Source organism: Thunnus albacares, chromosome 11 (genome assembly GCF_914725855.1).
Source record: "Thunnus albacares chromosome 11, fThuAlb1.1, whole genome shotgun sequence".
NCBI lineage: Eukaryota > Metazoa > Chordata > Actinopteri > Scombriformes > Scombridae > Thunnus > Thunnus albacares.
Genome location: NC_058116.1, coordinates 7,027,624 through 7,046,844, shown reverse-complemented (window position 1 = coordinate 7,046,844; position 19,221 = coordinate 7,027,624). Strand labels below are relative to the sequence as shown.

The window sequence follows — 19,221 nt, the reverse complement described above, 5'->3', positions numbered from 1 at the left end:
GGAGCAGATACGGGAAGATGATGATGGTGAAGAGGAATGGACTCCTACTGCAGTGTGTACTGACGGAAATTCAGATGGTAGTGATGAGGAAGACTTGCAAGATGAAAGAATCAGAAACATTCAAGTTCATGGGAGGATGTGACTTTCTTGATATGGTGCATATACCTGCACTACAAGTTAAACTTCAGATCCTGAATATGGTATATGTATATTTGGTGGCATACTGTCAGTAATCAGTAAATGGAAGTAATCAATGCATGGAATCTCTACATAAGAGACCAGAAAAAAACAAAACCCAGGCAGAAACCCATGGCCCTGTGAAGGTTTCAGGCTGCGGTTCACACCTCACTCACAAGCGCAGAAAAGGGCAAAATCAAGTGTGGCAGACCACCATCCTTTCCAGAGGCAGGAGGAACACCTCCCTGCAAATGGTCAACCTCTAGTGTTCCCCCTGATGAGAGAAAGGATGGAACTGATCAGTCCCAACGTTGGAAACCCAACAGAAATGCAAGGGCTGCACAGGTGACCACTTCTCCAACGTCAAAGTCCTTCTGTGCCTGAACAAGAACAGAAACTGTTTTCTTGTGTACCACAGTGCAAAATAGGTTGTGAAACAATGAACCAAAAAATGAACCAAACTAACTGAAAGGTACCTTTTTGACACTGTCGGTCCCATTGGCCAACGCCATTTTGGATTTTTGGAGCCAGAAGTGACCATATTTGGACAAGAGGGTGAACCTGGCCCTAATGCAAGTGGCTAGCTTGGTTAGCACAGTGCATTCATAATTAACAGTCTATGGCTTCATCCAAAACATCATAGTGACATGCTATTTAGTACACTAAAAAAGTTTGTGAGATTTTTTGGTATGTCCGAAACCTTAGTATGAAACCAATCGTACGTGAACTGCATACTATTTCCGGGGAAATATTACAGTATGCAAGCAGGCATACTGTTGGCATAAATATCCCACAATGCAATGCAGTAGTGACAACAACAACAATAACATAAAAGACAATGGTGGACAGCGACCAAGGCAGCTCTGGCGTTATGTCAATAACGCTTCAAGTAAGGTTTCACTTTGTTAGATGTAATATATGTATTTTAAATTGGTTCAGAGGTTACATGTCTCCAACCAGCAAGGAGGCTCTCAGGAAGTGATGTGATAATTACAGCTCAGTGTGTCCGAAAAGATACATACTACTGTTTATTCACACAAACGTATGTTGAACGATAGTACACATATTGAGTATGTAGTGCAAAGTATGTGATTTTGGACACAGCATATGGTTAACTGTGATAATGCTAATGCTAATTTTTGCTGGTGAAAAACAGGCTTAAAACCATTAAAACAAAATGTACTTAGCGGAAAACATTGAACATCCGACTCTTTAGGGGTTCTGTTAGTACAACCAAACACTGAACAAGATCTTTTTAGGTGACCAAAATGTTAAAATTCAATTTCATGAACTGAAAACACACTGAAATAGCAACTGAAATGGCTACGCCTATACTCTGTGAATCATGGTTACACCATGGTTATGTTACCTAACCAATGTTGTTGCAGTGGTAGTGACTTGCCAGTTATGGCACCCAACTGTCACCAAAGTGGCCATGCCCTTAATTATACATAACTTTAAGCCTTAATAAAATTTAAATGGGTGAGTTATATAAAAATTCACTCCGTGTACTGTTGTCATGAACAGGGAAAGTGGCTATAGAGACCAAAACCATTTTTTGTTCTAGGCTGTAAACATGTTTATTTCTGCTGTAAAGTTGGGCATTTTAACATGGGGTCTATGGGGATTGACTCGCTTTTGAAGCCAGCCTCAAGTGGCCATTCGAGGAACTGCAGTTTTTGGTACTTCCGCGTTGGCTTCATTTTTCAGCCTCGGAGTTTGCTGCTTGGTTTCAAAATGTAACAGCAACATTGCTATACAAAAAGTGTCCTGGTTACTCTAAATAATCAACAAAACTATTTTTACTTTCAAAAGTTCTTACAATTATTTTCATAGTGAGGTAATTGGAACATCGTCTCTTAAAAGAGATGCAGTTAAATTTTTTGATCATCACAAGAATTATAATGTGTGGCTCCAACTTTTGGCAACAATGCATATTGCAATTTAGAAATATCAACAAAAAAAATTACAACAACCTGGAATTAGAGATTAGTGTGAGGGGGAGCTGGCAGGTATTTCAAAACCCAATCAGATATTATCAAAATGATCTGGGTAGCTGAAAATCACTCTGAACAATTGTGGGGTTTTGGTGTGTATGTGTGTGTGTGTGACTTGGTTCAAAAAACCTTTTAAAACTTGAGAACATGTTTTTTTGTTCTACTTAAACATTTTTAGTCAATACTACAAACCTGAGTTGAACATTTCACCAGAATTGTAAGGAACATATCAACTTATTAATATTAACATATATCTAGTATCCATGTTTTCTTGAAGTTTATCTATGAATTGCAAGCAAGCAAACAAAAGAGCAAATGAATCATCGCTCCTGCTGCCTCTCTTGCTGTGGTAAAAAAAAAAAAAAAACCCACAGACCCTCCCCGGTGCATGCTGGTCCTATATTGACCGACCTACCTATATAACTTGAGGTGATTATAGTGACACCCAATTCACAAAACAAAACAAAAATAACACAAAGGAAAACAAAATACTAGTAAACAAAAACTAAAAGGGCAAATAATCAAATTAAACAAATAACTAGCAAAAGAAAATACTTTAAAAATGTACTCGAAATAAAAGCTAATATCTAGAGTCATCAAACACTCAAAACAAATACTAATTATTATTAAACAAACTAATAAATAGCTCCTACAACATTGGTATTAAAACAATGCTGTGATGATTATCACAGTGTTATTTTTGTCCACTGCATCACCTTCTCATTTTACCATTGTTATTTATCATATTACTTTATCTTTTTTATGTTTTATGCTCAGTCATGAATCTTTTATGTCCAGGCACTAAGTCCATAAATCTGTACTTTTTATTGTCGCTCCTTAATGACCACAACATTTTTAAACACTCCCTTTAAAATTTCTGAGAAAAGGAACCCCCCCCCCCCCCCCCCCCCCCCCGGGTTTTTATAGGGGAAGGCTCAGAATGCTTCTCTAGAAAAAGTCAGAGGCGTGATGGGAAGCTCTTTCATCTAAATGTGGGCGATATGGTGGTTTATAATCCCCCTATATCCCTCTATATGTGTATGTTTGAGGCGAGATTGTATTTGTATGCCTTGTGCATGTGTATAAGCATGTTTGCATGCATGGGTGTATGTTTGTAACAGTGTATACAGATGTGTGTTAGTATTTAGATGTGTGTGCATATGTTTGCAGGCTTACCTGTTTTGTGTGTATTTGTGTGTTGCAAACTTGGGTACATAATATATGGTTTCACAGCTTCACACAGGAAGTGCTCCTATCTGGTTCAAGTCACATTTCTCTTCAGTTGCTCTGTGTTACTGAACAGACATGGTTTTCGTTAGTGTGTTGCCACAAACCTTGCTGCAGTGAGTGTTGTACCAATCCCCTTGCACCTTGTACTGTGCAGGGGAAGACACTGTTCCTCGATACAGCTTAATATTAAACACTGAATTATTGACACAAGGACAAGATGAAAGCGGGAGTCCTGTGGATGGTGATTGTGTGTTTGAGTGATGGAAAGGTCACAACATGCTCAGGTAAGCAGAGTTAACTTCAGAATTACACTTGGGCTGCGTTCAGCAAAGTGACGGCTGAAATTGTTTAGACAGATTTTTTAGCCAACATCACAACTTTCAGAATGACTTTCATGTGGTCAAACATCTGGAATCAGATCCTGATGTCAGAAAAAACGGAGTTGGTAAAATAAATGCTAAACCTATTTGATAATTTCTATGCTCACCTCGGTTGTACTGAGTATTTTTCTTCACATCACGAAGATCTGCAGTTGATCTCAGAGCACTTCAGGGATTGTAAGAAAATATTAGAAAAGATGGCAAAATTATACTGATAATGGTTTGAGGGATTAATTTCAATGCACAACACTTCCTGTAACTTGTCAATCAGATTCAGTAAAGTCTCCTAGGCAAAAGAAACTGATTTTACACTCGACATTCGAAAATGTAAATAAATGTTGTGCAAAATCGATGAACACTTATGACATATAATGCAGAAAACAATATAAATTGAACTTACATGATCAAAACATGAATACAACTTGAAATCATTTGTTCCTTGGAATTAAAAAAAAATCATAACCATTGAAACCTACAGACCACAGACCTGTAGTCATAAATACAAATAGTACAAGTACAATAGCTCTCACGCACACACGCTGATTAACCTTGGACAGATGTATTTGGCTGATGCAGCTGTCATTGTGAAGGAGCAAGTAGTTGAGGTCTGAGCTGTGTAATGGTTTAAGGGATTATTTACACACTGAGTGCAATTTTTCTTCACATTCTAATAAATAAACAGAATAAACACTACATTATCCCGTTTCCGAGTCATGTAATACATACTGATATCAAATTGTTTTTGGCAGTTGTCAAATTGAGACTAATAGAAAGGCTTTGGAACAAAGACAAAACATATTTGTATATACAGCATATTTTTTTCCTGCTTTTTTGCAAGCTGTGAATGAATCTTTTGTGCATTGCAATGTGGGAAAATGGTGTCACAGTAAATTTGTATGTACCACATGTTGACATCTTGGACTATACTTCACAAAATAATTCACACAACACACGCATGCATGTGAAACTCCGATTTGAATTAGTATTCACTATGGAATCATTTTCACAGATAGCAGGTTATTTGGAGAATAACAACTTGGTGTCACTTAACACACAGGCTGACAAACATCACTCATAAAGCAGAGTTGTTTCAGTTCTGCATCCACATAAACGTTCTCACAATCATGGGCTACAACTGCAACCTTTCATTCAGGGAGACTGCAATAGGCAGTCAGCCACCCTACATGCCTTTTTTCCAATGTTACCAGATTTCCACCCAGTTGTGCTACTTTTCATCTGATTGGACAGGTAAAAATTTGGGGCCGACTGCAATTATTTTGGCTACTTTTAGCACCATTTGCATTTTTTTCCCCCAGTAAAAAGTAGGGCTCCATTCTAATGAATGGGAGGGCATTGAGTTCAGTAGACTTGACACACACTGACTGATAACTGATAACAGAGAAAACCCAGTGACAAAAACCTTGTAAAAGCTGTTACATCAGGTCATGTCTCTTATATCTGCTTAATGTAACGTTATCCAAAGGAGGTGGTGGATATAATTTCTCATATTTACTGTGGTCTTGGATATACATGCAATATTATTAATCAAATATAATTGTGTTTGGTATTGAGTAAATATAAATTAAATGAGACCATTTAGAGTTATCCATTTAAAATGAGTAGATTCAAATAGAAAACAAAAAGGAATTAATTAAAACCTAAACAATGATATTGAGTACATATGAATCACAGAAACTTCTAAATGTGTAAATGGTACTAATTAAATTACTTTAATTATACATATCAATATTATATATTTGAGTAATAATAATCTACATTAATCACTGCATTGATGCAGTAAATTAAATCTAAATATTCTTCTTTCTTAGGAACCATTGCATTTCTTAACATCTCCATGTGTTTATGTTGTGACCTACATTTTAAGGTAAGATTAGAGTCCCAGATAGTACAGAAGAAATAAAACTCAAAATACTACAAAATAATATACAATGACATTGAATGTTTGACAAAATACTTTTAATCATTCAAACTTTGATATAAGTAAGAGCAGGTGTGACACTGCATTTCAAAGCAAACTTTAAATGCTGACCACAAACAAAATTCTTGTAAAAACAAAAATGAATAAAACTGTCATATTACACAGTGGTGATCTGTCCATACACAGATTTCTTTGTATGCTTTCTCAATTAGGTCAATACAAACACAATTAAAAAAACGACCACAATTTCAAATTCAATTTCATTTACATTCGTGGGATAGAGTCAAAAACAGTACTAACTTACAAACTTGGCACTTTCAAATGTGCAATTCTCAAGCAATGTAGAAGCTGAACATTGTGTAGCACAAAAGTGTGCACTGTGACCACAGTCTCATTTCAAGCATAGGTGCATAGGTCAAGCCAAGGAGTAGAGAGCAAGCCCTGGCAATACCTTCAAGTCCTGTGATGACTTCCACTCGCTCAATAACAGTTCCAATGTCCTTTAGGCTGTCACTTGCAGAAGCCCCAGCCTTTGTGATCACAGTAATTGCCATTATGAGCTGTTTTAAAGGGCCTCTGTGTCAATGTATGGGTGGATGACAAATTAAAGCAAAATTTCAAGTTTAAGTTTATTTAGAGCCCTGAAAATCGCCATACATCTGTATCACTCTACTTGTCAACAGCATCTAATCAAGGAATTACAGTCCTTGAATTAGTTTAATGCAAATTAAGTTCACTTATGTTGAATTATTTGATGAGATGTCCCCCATGTTCTCCAAGGTATTCTTTAAGGCACCGAAGGACAACCTCTCTAGTCTTGACAAGTATTGTACATCCAGCAGTTCCATTATGATCGTCAGTCTTTGTCCAAATGCTCCACCTTTGGCACAAAAAACGAAAATGAACTAAATGGGTTTTATTTCTATAAAAAAGGCAAAACAACAGTGTGGACAATGGGCAAGTAATGTAAACAGTGTATAACCGGAACCCATGTATCACCAGTAACACCTCTACACACAGCAACACGTTTAGCTCAGCCCAAACCCTCCCCTGCTACCCAGCCTAACAACTTTTCTGGTGGGAACTCCGCTGCTGGCTTAACAACAATGCTCCCCCATTTCCGTGTTCGTACGTTTTATACAGAACAGCAAGGCAGAATAACGGTGCAACATTCCTGCCTGTGTAAAAGGGGCTACAGTCTCTACAGTATACCTAGCCTAGCGTGACAAGCTAATCTACATGGCTGCCCTGCGACACACACAGGCCTCAACACACTTCTCTCCTAATTAACAGATGTATGCATGAAAGGGAATAAAATTGAAGCGCTAAAATGTAACCAAAAACCGAAAAGTTCCGACAAAGTTCCGACACAGACGTGCGGCAGGGCAGTTCTGAAAATAAGATGCTTGCTATACTTCCGGTGATAACCCCCAACATTTCCCTTTATCAAAAGGTTTCTAACCCTAACATGGAACCCAATATACTTATTTACACATCTATCATCGCACATATCAACAACACTTCAAGAACATATGATGCATGATAGCAGAAATGCTAATACTGTGCTGAGTCTCTCTCTCTGTGGTCACTAATTTTGTATTGTTATATAGCATAAGTTATTATACCACCATAAATGTGTTGTCCTTACCAACCCAGTGAAAACAAAATAAGTTTCCTTATCTTAGATGAGTAATGTGAAATAAGAGGGGCATGTGCTTTCTGCACTTTCTTCAAATGTGGCTAGATGATAGCCTGCTGCATTCAAAAAAAGGCACTTTGACAGGAAGTGCTTTTCAATTAGAAACTGCCTGATTTCATTAGGTTGGATTCACTCAATATTCTCTCTATTTGGAATCATATAAACAGAATGCTTATGTTTTATTTAACTAGAATAAGTGGATTTTATTCCAAACATTTTTATTTGATATTTACTTAAATAATTGCCTCAAAATCAAGGACAAAATTATATTGAATATACTTTACAGTAATACATTATTTAAAATCTACATGACCACGGAATCATTTTTTTTTACAGTGTACAGTACCAGACAAAAGTTTGGACTTTCTCATTCTTCACATTTTTTGATGCTCATTCTATTTGTACGCAGCACAGTATTTGAACCCACTTTTTCCAAGTTCATTGTTCAGTACAGCAAATGTTAAAATGTCCTGTGACCTGACATGGTAAGTACTGTATTTAAATGTAACCAGAGAGCAGAGGTAATGAGGCAGTTTTTGCAGAAGAGCCTTATAAATAAACAACATACAATGTTGCTCCTTAATTTTAGTGAATGAGGACCCTCCCACCTTTTTCGTGTAAGATGCAATGATGAGTGAGGAATTTATCAGCTATGATGAAGCACAGTGCACTGTGAGTCACAAGGCTTTAAGGCAGAGGGAGAAGCAAGCATAATATCACTATAATCAAGTGCAGACATAATTGTAGATTGTACAATGGTCTTCCAACTGGCAGACGAGAAACATGATTTGTTTCTCTTCATACAATAATTCAATTTTGACTTTCAGTTTGCTCGATCCACATGGCTCTTAAAAGTGAGTCTGGTATCCGGCCAGATTCCCAAGTATTTAAAACATTCAACAGTTTCAGTTTCAGAACCCTGAAGGGTACGGATATGGGCGATAGGCTGGATACTCGTCAGTGACCAAAAGAATAGCATACATTTAGTTTTGCTAGAATTTAAAACAAGTTTATGTTTGATGAGAGACTTTATTGTATCATTAAAAACACACACACATACATACACATAAAAGAGAAAACTCTTCATAAAAGAAGTAAAAGCAAGTCTATCCATTGGTAAGTGAGGCCATTCTGTAAAAGTCAGTTTCAAGACAAGATTTAAAGGCAGCGCGAGTCAGCTGACCTAATGCTCAGTGGAAAGCTGTTTCAGAGCCAAGGAACCGGTACAGCAAAGACTTCATCACCCTTTGTTTTTAACTTGACCCTGACCCAAACTGGCAGACCTGTGGGGCCTCAGACAGTAAGGTATAAGGAGTTCAGTTATATACTCCAGATCAGGCAGAGCCTTGTATGTGATTAAGAGTACTTTAAAATTCGATTCTAAAGGAGACTGGAAGCCAGCGCAATGAGGTTAAGATTGGTGTGATGTATGAGAAATGCTCTGTTCTGGTCAGCAGTTGATGAATTTTGAACAATTTTGAGCTGCTCCATAGCTTGACTCTTCAAGCAAGTAAACAAGACAATATTAATCGAGGGGGGAGGATATAAAAGCATGTATAATTACTAAAAGACAGAACTTATTTTCAAGAGATTCCTCAGTTGATAAAAACACAACTAGACTACTTTCTTTACATGTTGCTTCAGGGTCAAGTCACAGCCCAATAAGATAACACCCATATTTATTTTAGCTGACTTTATGTTTTAGTGATTTTGCCATATTCCTGATTGTTGCAGATTGCAACCAAATGAATACCGCCCCCCTCCAAAAACCTCAGTGTGACAGAAGTGAAGAATTTTATTCATACATCATACAGCAACTACACACCAGGTGTTTTAACATTCAACACATTTGTAGTAATACTTCCTTTGTGTGGCTTTATATGTAGTTTCTAATAATGTTCAAGTGGGGAACTTCCCTTGTCATTGACAACTACAAACGATTACTCTGCACTTGCTTCTGGTATTTTGATAACCATTTTGTAAGCCTCTTGTATGTCTGTTTGTCTAACAGTGGAGACCACCGTCACAGTGTCACACCTCAATAAAGTATCCATATCCTGTCCGTCAAACATGGCCAATTCCGAACTCAGCTACCTGCTCCTTCTCAATGACAGCTGCATCAGCCGAATACGTCTGTCCAAGGTTAGTCAGTGTGTGTGTGTGAGAGCTATTGTACTTGTACTATTTGTATTTATAACCACAGGGGTGTGGTCTGTAGGTTTCAGTGGTTGTGATTTTTTAAAATTCCAAAGCACAAATGATTTCACAAAAAAAGAAAAAAGTTATATTCATTTTTTGATCATGTAAGTTCAATTTATATTGTTTTCTGCGTTATATGTCATGGGTGTTCACTGCTTTTGCACAACCGCAATAATAACATCACAGTATATTTATTTACATTTTCGAAAGAGTGTCCAATTAGTTTCTTTTGCCGACGAGACTTTACTGAATCTGATTGACAAGTTACAGGAAGTGTTGAGACCTGCCACAATATCTCACCTCTGCTGCAGGACTGCACTGCATTGAAATTCTAAGCAAGTGGTTTCTTTACAGAGTAGTTTCACGCCGAATCCTGTAGGCGTGAGCTGGGGTACATCACAGTTGTACTGAACTTCATAGGCTGTGGACAGTGCATGCAGTGACCGACCACTAGATGGCAGCACAAACTAGGTTGCTGCAATGGGTTAATAGATCCAAGTCTCTTGATCCCTTTACAGCACCCAACATCACTGCTAGTTGTTTTCAGAGGTGGGCTGTTGTACTTGTGACCACACCCACCTGTGATGTAGCATGGTACTGTAGCATCAAATGAGATCACGCCTGCACAGATTGTGGAAAAAGCGTGTTGTCACCACTAGTTGGCAGTGCAAGCAGGATTATTGGACAGGGTGCAGCCACTGTTTTAAAGAGCAAAATCCTGTTTTTGCTGACCTCCAGAGTTTGACGTTTGCATCTTGCTGCAGTGCTGTTGAAGTGTACTCAGGATGTGATCAGGAACACTTGTGAAGACACTATGTTCAGATCACACTTTCTGTTGCTGTTAAGTACGTAACAGTGAATGTACTCTCACAAAAGCACTTTTGGCTTGCAATCCAGTCTACTGAACCCAGGCACTACAAGGTTTCACAACATTGTAGGTGCATGAGCATGACGCCCCAAATTCAAACCTCAAAATTCTCAGTTTTACTATGACTTTGAGCATGACATCATTGATGGTATCAAGATAAGGGACTGTGGATATCCCCTCAAGCCAAGGACACATCCAACCACATACTGTGCCACCGTTGTGTTGCATTTTACATTAAGTATTGGGCAAAAACAGATAAGTTAATTTTTTTTTTTTTTTGCAATCTACAATCACTGAAACTCTACTTACAAATCTAGAGAAGCAATATGAACCATTTGATATGTCATGACATCCTAAATCTGTTGAAACAGAGCTACTGCAGTGCCTACCTCTTTATTTCCATTTACATAAAGAAAGGGAATTGAAAAAAGGAAAAATAAAGACTTTGAGATGAGACAATTGTGTGAGCCTTCACATGATGAAAATACTGTAATATCCCACATTATGTATTTAAAACAAATTTAAAACAAAAACAGCTTGTAAGAAAGTGTATTGTTCCTCTTTGGATGTTAAAGCACAATGTATGTCTCAAAATACCTGTCCTAGAGTGCACTTTATCATCCCATATAAACTGTACATTACTGATAAAATCTGACTTCATATGGCTGAGAGTCAGTTATGAGACTCAGCTGTTATGGGCAGCATACAACGCATGATTTTCTAGTACTCTCAATATTTTTCTGACACAAATATTAATCCATGTTCTCCTTTAGTGTGTGTAAAGATCACATTACAAATCATATTACCATCATCATCATCAGGTCCAAATCCTTACCATTAACACATCTTAACTTCTACTTTAACACTATTACTTAAAATTCTTAACCTTACTGTTTATTAATCTGATGGGGGCAGCAGCTGAGACTTAGCTCTGTGACAGAACTGTGATTTTACAAGTCACCTCCTTCAATTCTAGTATTACTTGCAGTCTTTACTCTGCAATTAATGTCTTGCAGTATAAAGCATGATCATTTCCCCCTCTTCCTTTATGCAGGAGTCTGGTTCTGGAGTGTTCTCCAGTCAGTATGAAATCACAGCCAACAACAGTGGAGTGTACATCTGTAAGAAGGAGGTGATTTATCCTCCACCATACAAAGAGGAGTGTCACTCCACTAAAGTAATAGTGGCAGGTAAGACACAAAACCAAAAATGTATATATATTATATGATATTGCATATATACAGTATATAACATATAAATCCCATTCTGATTGGCTCATAGAAAAGCAGAAAACCAATGAGACTGCCCTAGAAGCCAATCAGAGCTGCCAAGTCAAGTCTCCACTCATCCCAGAAGTGGTGTTGTGGGCAGGATGTGGTGTTCTGTTGGTCTACAGCCTGTCAATCACATGCATCACCTGCAGCATTGTTCTACGGGTGAGAATGAAAGGATGAATTGACCTCACATACATGACCTGAAATGCCCATTAGGTTTAGTAAGTGAAGGAATCCAGAAGTGTTTAGCGTTAGCATGTATGTACAAAGCATGAACAATTCTTCTTTTATACATATGAAAATGACTTGTGATGATTTCTCTGTCTGTGTGTCGTATTCCTCAGAGGAAGCTGAAGAGGGATGAAGAGGATACAAATGAGTATGTCAACACCAGACCTGGAGAGATAAGGAAACACAGCAAAACCTAATGACAATTTTTATTGTAATATACAATAACATATCAAAGCTATTAAATTGATGATATGTGAGACTTTTCAATACATTGGAGAGTTGATTTAAATTACAAATATTGTAATTTAAATCTCAGTTACTTATTTTTTAGTTAAAAGCTGACATTAAACTACATGAAAGAATTAATGCATATATATACACACACACACACACACACACACACACACACACACACACACACACACATATATATATACGTATTGTTTTGCCATTGAAAATATAGATGCAACACTTGGCTAATACAGTCAATATAACTGTTTAGAATGTTTTTTTCCCCTAAACCATTATGTAATGGGGACTGAAGAAAAGATGTAAATGTTTGTAATATTTATGACCAGCATGTTTTTACTGTGCAAAAATGAATTGTGCAGCATGTTCTGCAGTGGAGGTAATCAGTTAATTTGGTCTGGATGAGAAGAATGAACACCAGTATCCATCAATTCCAGGGTATCTTTGCTCAGGTTACTCAAATAGACCTCGCCTCATGTTTTGTGATTGCAAACTGAAAAAGCTGAAAATACTCAGCATTACTCTTTAAAACAAAATGCTGTCTTCTGTCTGTATTTTTCACATACAGTTGGAGTTGGACAGTGTGTATTTGTTCAGTGGGCAGGGATGTTCATGATATTATGTCTCTTACTTTGCTATTATTACCACATTTTTTGTGTCAAGATACTGAAATAAAGATGCAGTTTAACAATGTGAAGAGCTATTGAAATATTACATTGCATGTAAATTGTACATTACAGAACCCCTAAAGTCCCAAAAGGTGGTTTGTTTTTTTTATCTTGTGCGCACAAGTTAATATCATATAGGAACAAGTTATTATCTTGTGTGCACAAGATAAAAAAATACCACCTTTTGGGACTTTAGCGACTCCGTAGTACACTGTATTCTCAATATTTTCTTTTAAAAATTTTTTTGAAAAATAAACGCATAAAAATGTTTATTTGAAAGTTTTGTGCTCTTTGGAAATATCTAACAGCTTAGAAACAGCTTTCCTATTATCATTTTAACTGTGATCACGATTTGAATTAATCTTTTTTGTTAATTTTGAGCACTTTGGGACTGTACTGTGAACGGTTTTGGAGAGACATGAGTAAGTTTTCCTCGTTCTTAGTCAAATTACAACTTGAATAGTTCAGAAATGTCACATTCGTCAATTTACTTTGAACTGATGATGAAAATTGTGTCTCTGTGGTAAAACATTATCATAACTAAAAATAACAGCTTTCATGCCCACACAGGAAATGAGCAGATGATTGTGACACCTTACAAATTATGCTACAGGCATAAGATTTCGTTTTGTTTTGTTTTCTAGAAAATTTTAATTATCAAGGAGAAAATTGGAGCAGTTTACAATATGTGTTGCATTCTCAGTGATCCTGGGTTGGTTCCATTAGTTCCACTACTATGTAAACTGGGCACAATGTGGAAAAGAGGCTGACTGGGTTATTGGTGGGAGAAATACAAAATCAGCAGGTGGATTTGGGACGAACTACAATAATGACCATGTCATGACTGTGATTCCCCTTCCCCCTTAGAAACAGACACAAAGATATTAAATGGAGCAGGAGAGAAATTTCTTTGAAGACAAATTTACCTCCTCTAAGCACCATGAAGCTCCAAAACATGAACATACATCACCCCAAATATAATGACACACCCCAAATATACTGTCAATCAGATGACAAGATGACAAGTCATGTTTCAGGAAACAACAAAAATGTACTCTTTATGTGTAATGAAAGGCCTGTTTTATAATAACAATATATCAAACGACAATGGGAGATGTCAGAGTCATCACTCGTGGTGATGCACCTTCAGATAATTATCACCCGACTCTGCAGCTCCCCTCGCCTTTATGGAGCTTTATGGCGAGTTTCAGCTCATTGTTCACAGTAGCTGTCCAGCCTGCAACGTTTACAGAGAAAGAGCTCTAAAAACCCACTGTACACAACCTGCTCAACACCAAGCAGACTGACACAGCAGCATCTAGCTAGTGAACATAGTGGAGCATTTAGCGGCTAAAGAGATATTTCTCTTGGGAGTGGTAGAAAGCAAAAACAGAGCTAAAAGCGAGTGAATATTGGACTTACATTCACCAGGTGGACAGAAAGACAATTCCAAATGAATGATAATGTTGCTCCATAATCAGCCCCGGCATTATGGGCAGGCTCTGGGGGGCCAGGCCTGCCCGTCCAGTTATTTGGCCCTCCCAGGAGAAATCAGCATCAACACTGTTTTAATGCTTACTGGTGCTCAAGCCACAGGCCCAATGATGTAAAAGGGCCCATGAGGCCCTGTTGAAAACACCAACAGAACATGTAGGTGTCCTCCTAAAAGTCTTAAATTATCGTATGTTCAACACAGTATATATTTGTCTGGCACTTTTTGTATTACATTATGTAAGTTAAATGGTGTCACCAACAACATTCACATTTCCTCACTTATTTTTCTGACATTAATCTTTTTAAATGGCTTGCTTGAGATGAATCGCCAAATCTTGTTGCAGTATCCACACTGATGGTCACAAGTTAAACAGACGGTAGGCTGGTCAAACCCAGTGAATAGTGACTATGTCACCACACAGTTTACACAATATTTAGCCACAAACTCTACTTTTATTGTGTGCACCATGACAAAGCAGGTTAATTGGTTGAATATGGGCCACTTTCCAATTAAAGATTACAGTATAAAATCACAAGATTGACCATAGCTGCACCGCCAATTTATAGGCTACGTTTTGTTTCCCACATAATAAGAAACATTATGAGGCAAACGCTTCTTGCTGAGTTCAGTTGAACTTCCGTAAATGGTTGGTGTAGATAATAAACACACTGATTGATTGATTAAAGTAAAATTGATACAGCTTTCAGGAGCCAGCTGCCAACAATACGGGCAACCACAACGCATTCTGCTGAAAGTTGGTTAAACCGAAACAGGTGCTTGAGTGACTCTCAGGGGAATGTGTCATGGTTGTCGTGGTGACGGCAGCTGTTGAAAACACCAACAGAACATGTAGGTGTCCTCCTAAAAGTCTTAAATTAACGTATGTTTGCCAAGAAGTTCACAGATGAACTTGATAAGTTGCGTTCACCACAAGAGTGTGAAGTGGATTGTTCATTTAGTAGTATTAATTTGCTTCCATGCACACAGTAGTGTATAGTGACTGTTTAATAGTTTACTGATCTGGTGTGTAGAAAAACAGAGAGGTAATAACTAGGTGAGGTTAGATCCTCCCCTCCAAGCATGTTGCCATATCTGAACATGATCTGAACATCTGAACAGGGTTAATTAGTTAATGTTTGGTTATGTTTACGCAACTAAAACAACTTGATTAAAGTTAGGGGAAGATCGTGGTCATGGCTAAAAGAAACTAACATTGACTGGATGCAAACCACAGTCTCCAGTGTCAAAGTTAGACACTTGTATGCCCAACCATCCACCTTGATCAGCTCCCTAACAGGTTTGTGCGAACACAAGGGTCACTTGTCAGGAAAGCATAAACTTCAGTTAATTTTAGTGTTTGAATGAAATATCAGTGCTATTGCTTTTCTAGTGAGGACACTACTGGATAAAGACTAGTTCCCTAATGCCATTGAGTTTGTCTTTTGTAATGCTTGTTTGGCCAAATACTTGGACAGTGAGAGATATACTACAATGTTGTCAGAGTGATGGCATACAGTACAGAGAGACTGGAAAATCAGTAATTTTACTTTCTCACAAAAGAAGCAAAATTCCTTGTTTCTCTGTCACTAAATCAGGGTTTCACAATCTTTTCTAGACTCCTTTTCAGTCATCACAGTCATAAAGTTGTCAAGTGAATTTGAGTCTGACATACTTCTTAGCCATGCTAGTGGAAAGCCTCTTGGGATGGCAATGTTGGTCTGTCGGTCCATCTGGTTCCACAACTACTTGACGGATTGTCATGAAATTTTGTACAGACATTCATGGTCTTCAGAAGATGAATCCTAGAAAATTTGGTGATCCTCTGACTCTTACTCTAGTGTCACTGTTAGGTCAAAATTTCAGTTTGTCCCATACTATGGCTTATTACCCAGAATCTGTAAAATTAATGACCCATCATCCTCAGCTGCATGTTGTGTTCTGTGCTAGTTACTGCATGTTAGCATGCTAAACTAAGATCATGTTGAACATGGTCAGGTCAGCATTATACCTGCTTAACATCAGCATGTTAGCATTGTCATTATGAGCCTGTTATCATGCCGATGTGAGCATTGAGCTCACAGCTGCCGTAACTATGGGCAACCACAACGCATTCAGCTGAAAGTGGCCAGTTAATATGGTCACTGGTTAAACTGTAACAGGTGTTTCAGGCCTAAGTACAGCCTGGCAGAGCTGCTAACATGGCTGTAGACTCTAGGCCACATTCAGAATGACATATACCTCTATGTACAAAACAAAGACCCCTCCTTCATTTGAATGGTGGTATTCAGTGTTTGGAAAGCCTTATTGAGCATTTTTTGTCGATTATTATAGAAGACATGAAATTATAAAAAATGTAGGCTGAAGAAACTGTATTTCTGTAAACTTGCTAGTATGACTGTTGTTGCTCTCATTCATTAGTTATAATAATGGCTGTAATCATGGCTTATGTGACTTTAAGTGTATAAAGTTTTTGAGTGTGCTGTGGGAGTTTAATCTTCTTAATACAGATAAAATTAACACAAGCGTTGCATTAGCAGGAAGCAAAGAGATTAGATTTGTGGCTCTATTGGAGATAAATCACACTGAAACTAGCTTCTTGCATTGCATTTCCAAGACTGACTAACTGACAGCTCCTGATTACATTTTTGAACTTCATACTGAACCATACTGAAACAATGACACAAGCAAAAAATAAACCACTGTTTTCCGGGTGACTGAAGACTGTACTGCTGACTGTTACTTCAGTAAGAATGGGGCTTAAACCCCAGAGAGTGTTTCCAGGCAAAACACATATGTGACGTCAGGAGGAGGCCAAATGTCATAACATCAGCACTTTCAATACAATCTATTTGAAAACACATTGACAGAATTAGCTGTTTTCCACAGTAAAGTGGTTTGGGTCTGAACTAAATGTATGTCAGACGTAACTGCAAAAATGATTTTAATATTCCGAAGAAGAAAAAATTGTGATGATATAATAGATACGGCTAAAAATAAAGAGTCACTCACAATATTCCATCAGAGTCAAATGTGAAAAATTTGCATTAATTACATCATACAGGAAGCAATGAAAAAAAAAATTCAAAACACACATACAACATATACTGTATATTACAAATTACATTATTTATTTTCACGGCTTTTTAAGCAATGATCAAAAAAATAAAGATTTGATGATTTCACTTGAATTGTCTGCATTGACAGCATCTACATTCCTTTAGTTATTTGAGTAAATGAAGGTTTTGATTATGTGAATTGAAAAATCTTTTCACAATATTAATGTGCATAGAAATAGAGGCTATGTCTTTCAATAAAAAGCTTCATGTTACAGTGTAGTGCTGCTAACTGCTTTTACTCCTCTGCACTGTCACAATGATGTGATAAAGCCCACAGAGACAAGTGTACGGCTGTGACTCATGAATTTGTTGTCAGTTTACTGTTAGCATTTTGTATCAAGATCTATTATTAGGCCCCTGGCCCTCAATGTTGAGGGGTGCTTGACCTTCATAAGCTCACTGCTTCCAGTACCTGACTCAGTGTCACCTCAGAAAGTATATGTGACATTATCATGGTATACTGCGTCCTCTTCTCACCCTGTCAAATGAAGACAAATGAAGGCCTCTGAAGAAGACAATTTATCCATCCTGCTGATCTCTGAGATGGAGGAGCTGTCAGAGACACAATTTGGCAAGTTAACTCATCATCACCTCACAGCAGTTGTCAAAAAAGAGAAAATTTATTTGCATCTCATTTTACAAAGTCTTTTTTTTTATGTCCTGTAAATGATAATGACATAAAATGAAGGACCACTGTTCCCCTTTTACCCCTCACTTACCTTAAAGTGGTGTACCAGTTGCTATATTTCTACTTTTGTCTATGTTATCTGTTGTCTAAAGGTTGCATTTTTCATTTTTCTCCTGAAAGTGGACCTATAATAAGTATGAAATGTAATAATAAATAAAAATGAAATTTTTGTTGACAAGCTTGAGGCAGTTCAACGCATCTTACTGTGCTAAGTAGTTCTGTGGAGGTGGTTGGACAAACTTTATTGTGGTAATGGTCAGACATGTTGGCGGGCAAGGACAGCACTATCAGTAATTACCGTACACATTATGTCAGATATTGATGGGCCTCACTTTATCTTTCCTCTCTGTGGCAGCCGATTTGGTGTCTTCAACATCCTCCTGTGATATTAAGTGATACTTCAATGCTGGTAGCAAACAAACTGTTGCTGAATTAGTTACATTTCTATAGCGAGAGACTACAGCAGCACCTCACTCAAAGCATTGTGTAATCACTCTGCTCCCACCTACTCCTACAGAAGCTTTCTGCAGTATTGTATTCTCATAATGAGAGAACATCCCTTTCTTCTCTGTAGCAAATACTGTGAATGCTGTCTGTCAGCTGCATATTATTAGGTCACCACAGTCAAAATGATACAGATTTGGTCTAGGGAGTGTGAACTGAAGCAAAGACGTACATGCTTGAGTGGAAAATGTCATAATAGAAACAAAATTTATCAAAATCAAAGAAGATGCATGAGTCCCTAAAGTTCACAAGAAGATCCGATTTGCTGTTTGGAAATACATTTATATCACATATTATATATAATTTGAAAGTGGTATACAAGACATATAAATCAGAATTTCTTTTTTTAATGTGAAACAGTCATAGAGACAGAAAATTAACAAAATTTAGTTTCATTTTAATTTTTATTTTTGATGACAATATTATCTAAATCTTATGTGGTCTAATGGAATTTATAGTGGATATTCTCTTTTATAAAATTTTGAACATTAACAAATAATTTAAAAA

The 19,221-nt window shown here is 37.3% G+C and overlaps 1 protein-coding gene and 1 long non-coding RNA gene across 2 annotated transcripts; one reads left to right on the top strand and one right to left on the bottom strand.

Annotated features, from left to right (window-relative positions):
- The first annotated feature begins 3,454 nt into the window (after nucleotides 1–3,454).
- Nucleotides 3,455–12,599, top strand: LOC122992279 (T-cell-specific surface glycoprotein CD28-like). The gene is made up of 5 exons (XM_044366037.1): nucleotides 3,455–3,688; nucleotides 9,434–9,564; nucleotides 11,544–11,679; nucleotides 11,771–11,925; nucleotides 12,108–12,599. The coding sequence occupies exons 1-5, from the start codon at nucleotides 3,622–3,624 to the stop codon at nucleotides 12,189–12,191; spliced, it is 573 nt and encodes a 190-aa protein (XP_044221972.1). The 5' UTR covers nucleotides 3,455–3,621; the 3' UTR covers nucleotides 12,192–12,599.
- Nucleotides 12,600–17,540: 4,941 nt separating this feature from the next.
- Nucleotides 17,541–19,090, bottom strand: LOC122991692. The gene is made up of 3 exons (XR_006405891.1): nucleotides 18,543–19,090; nucleotides 18,242–18,335; nucleotides 17,541–18,074 (listed from the first exon to the last, which is right to left on the bottom strand). It is a non-coding gene; the product is annotated as an uncharacterized LOC122991692 (long non-coding RNA).
- Between the last annotated feature and the right edge of the window lie 131 nt (nucleotides 19,091–19,221).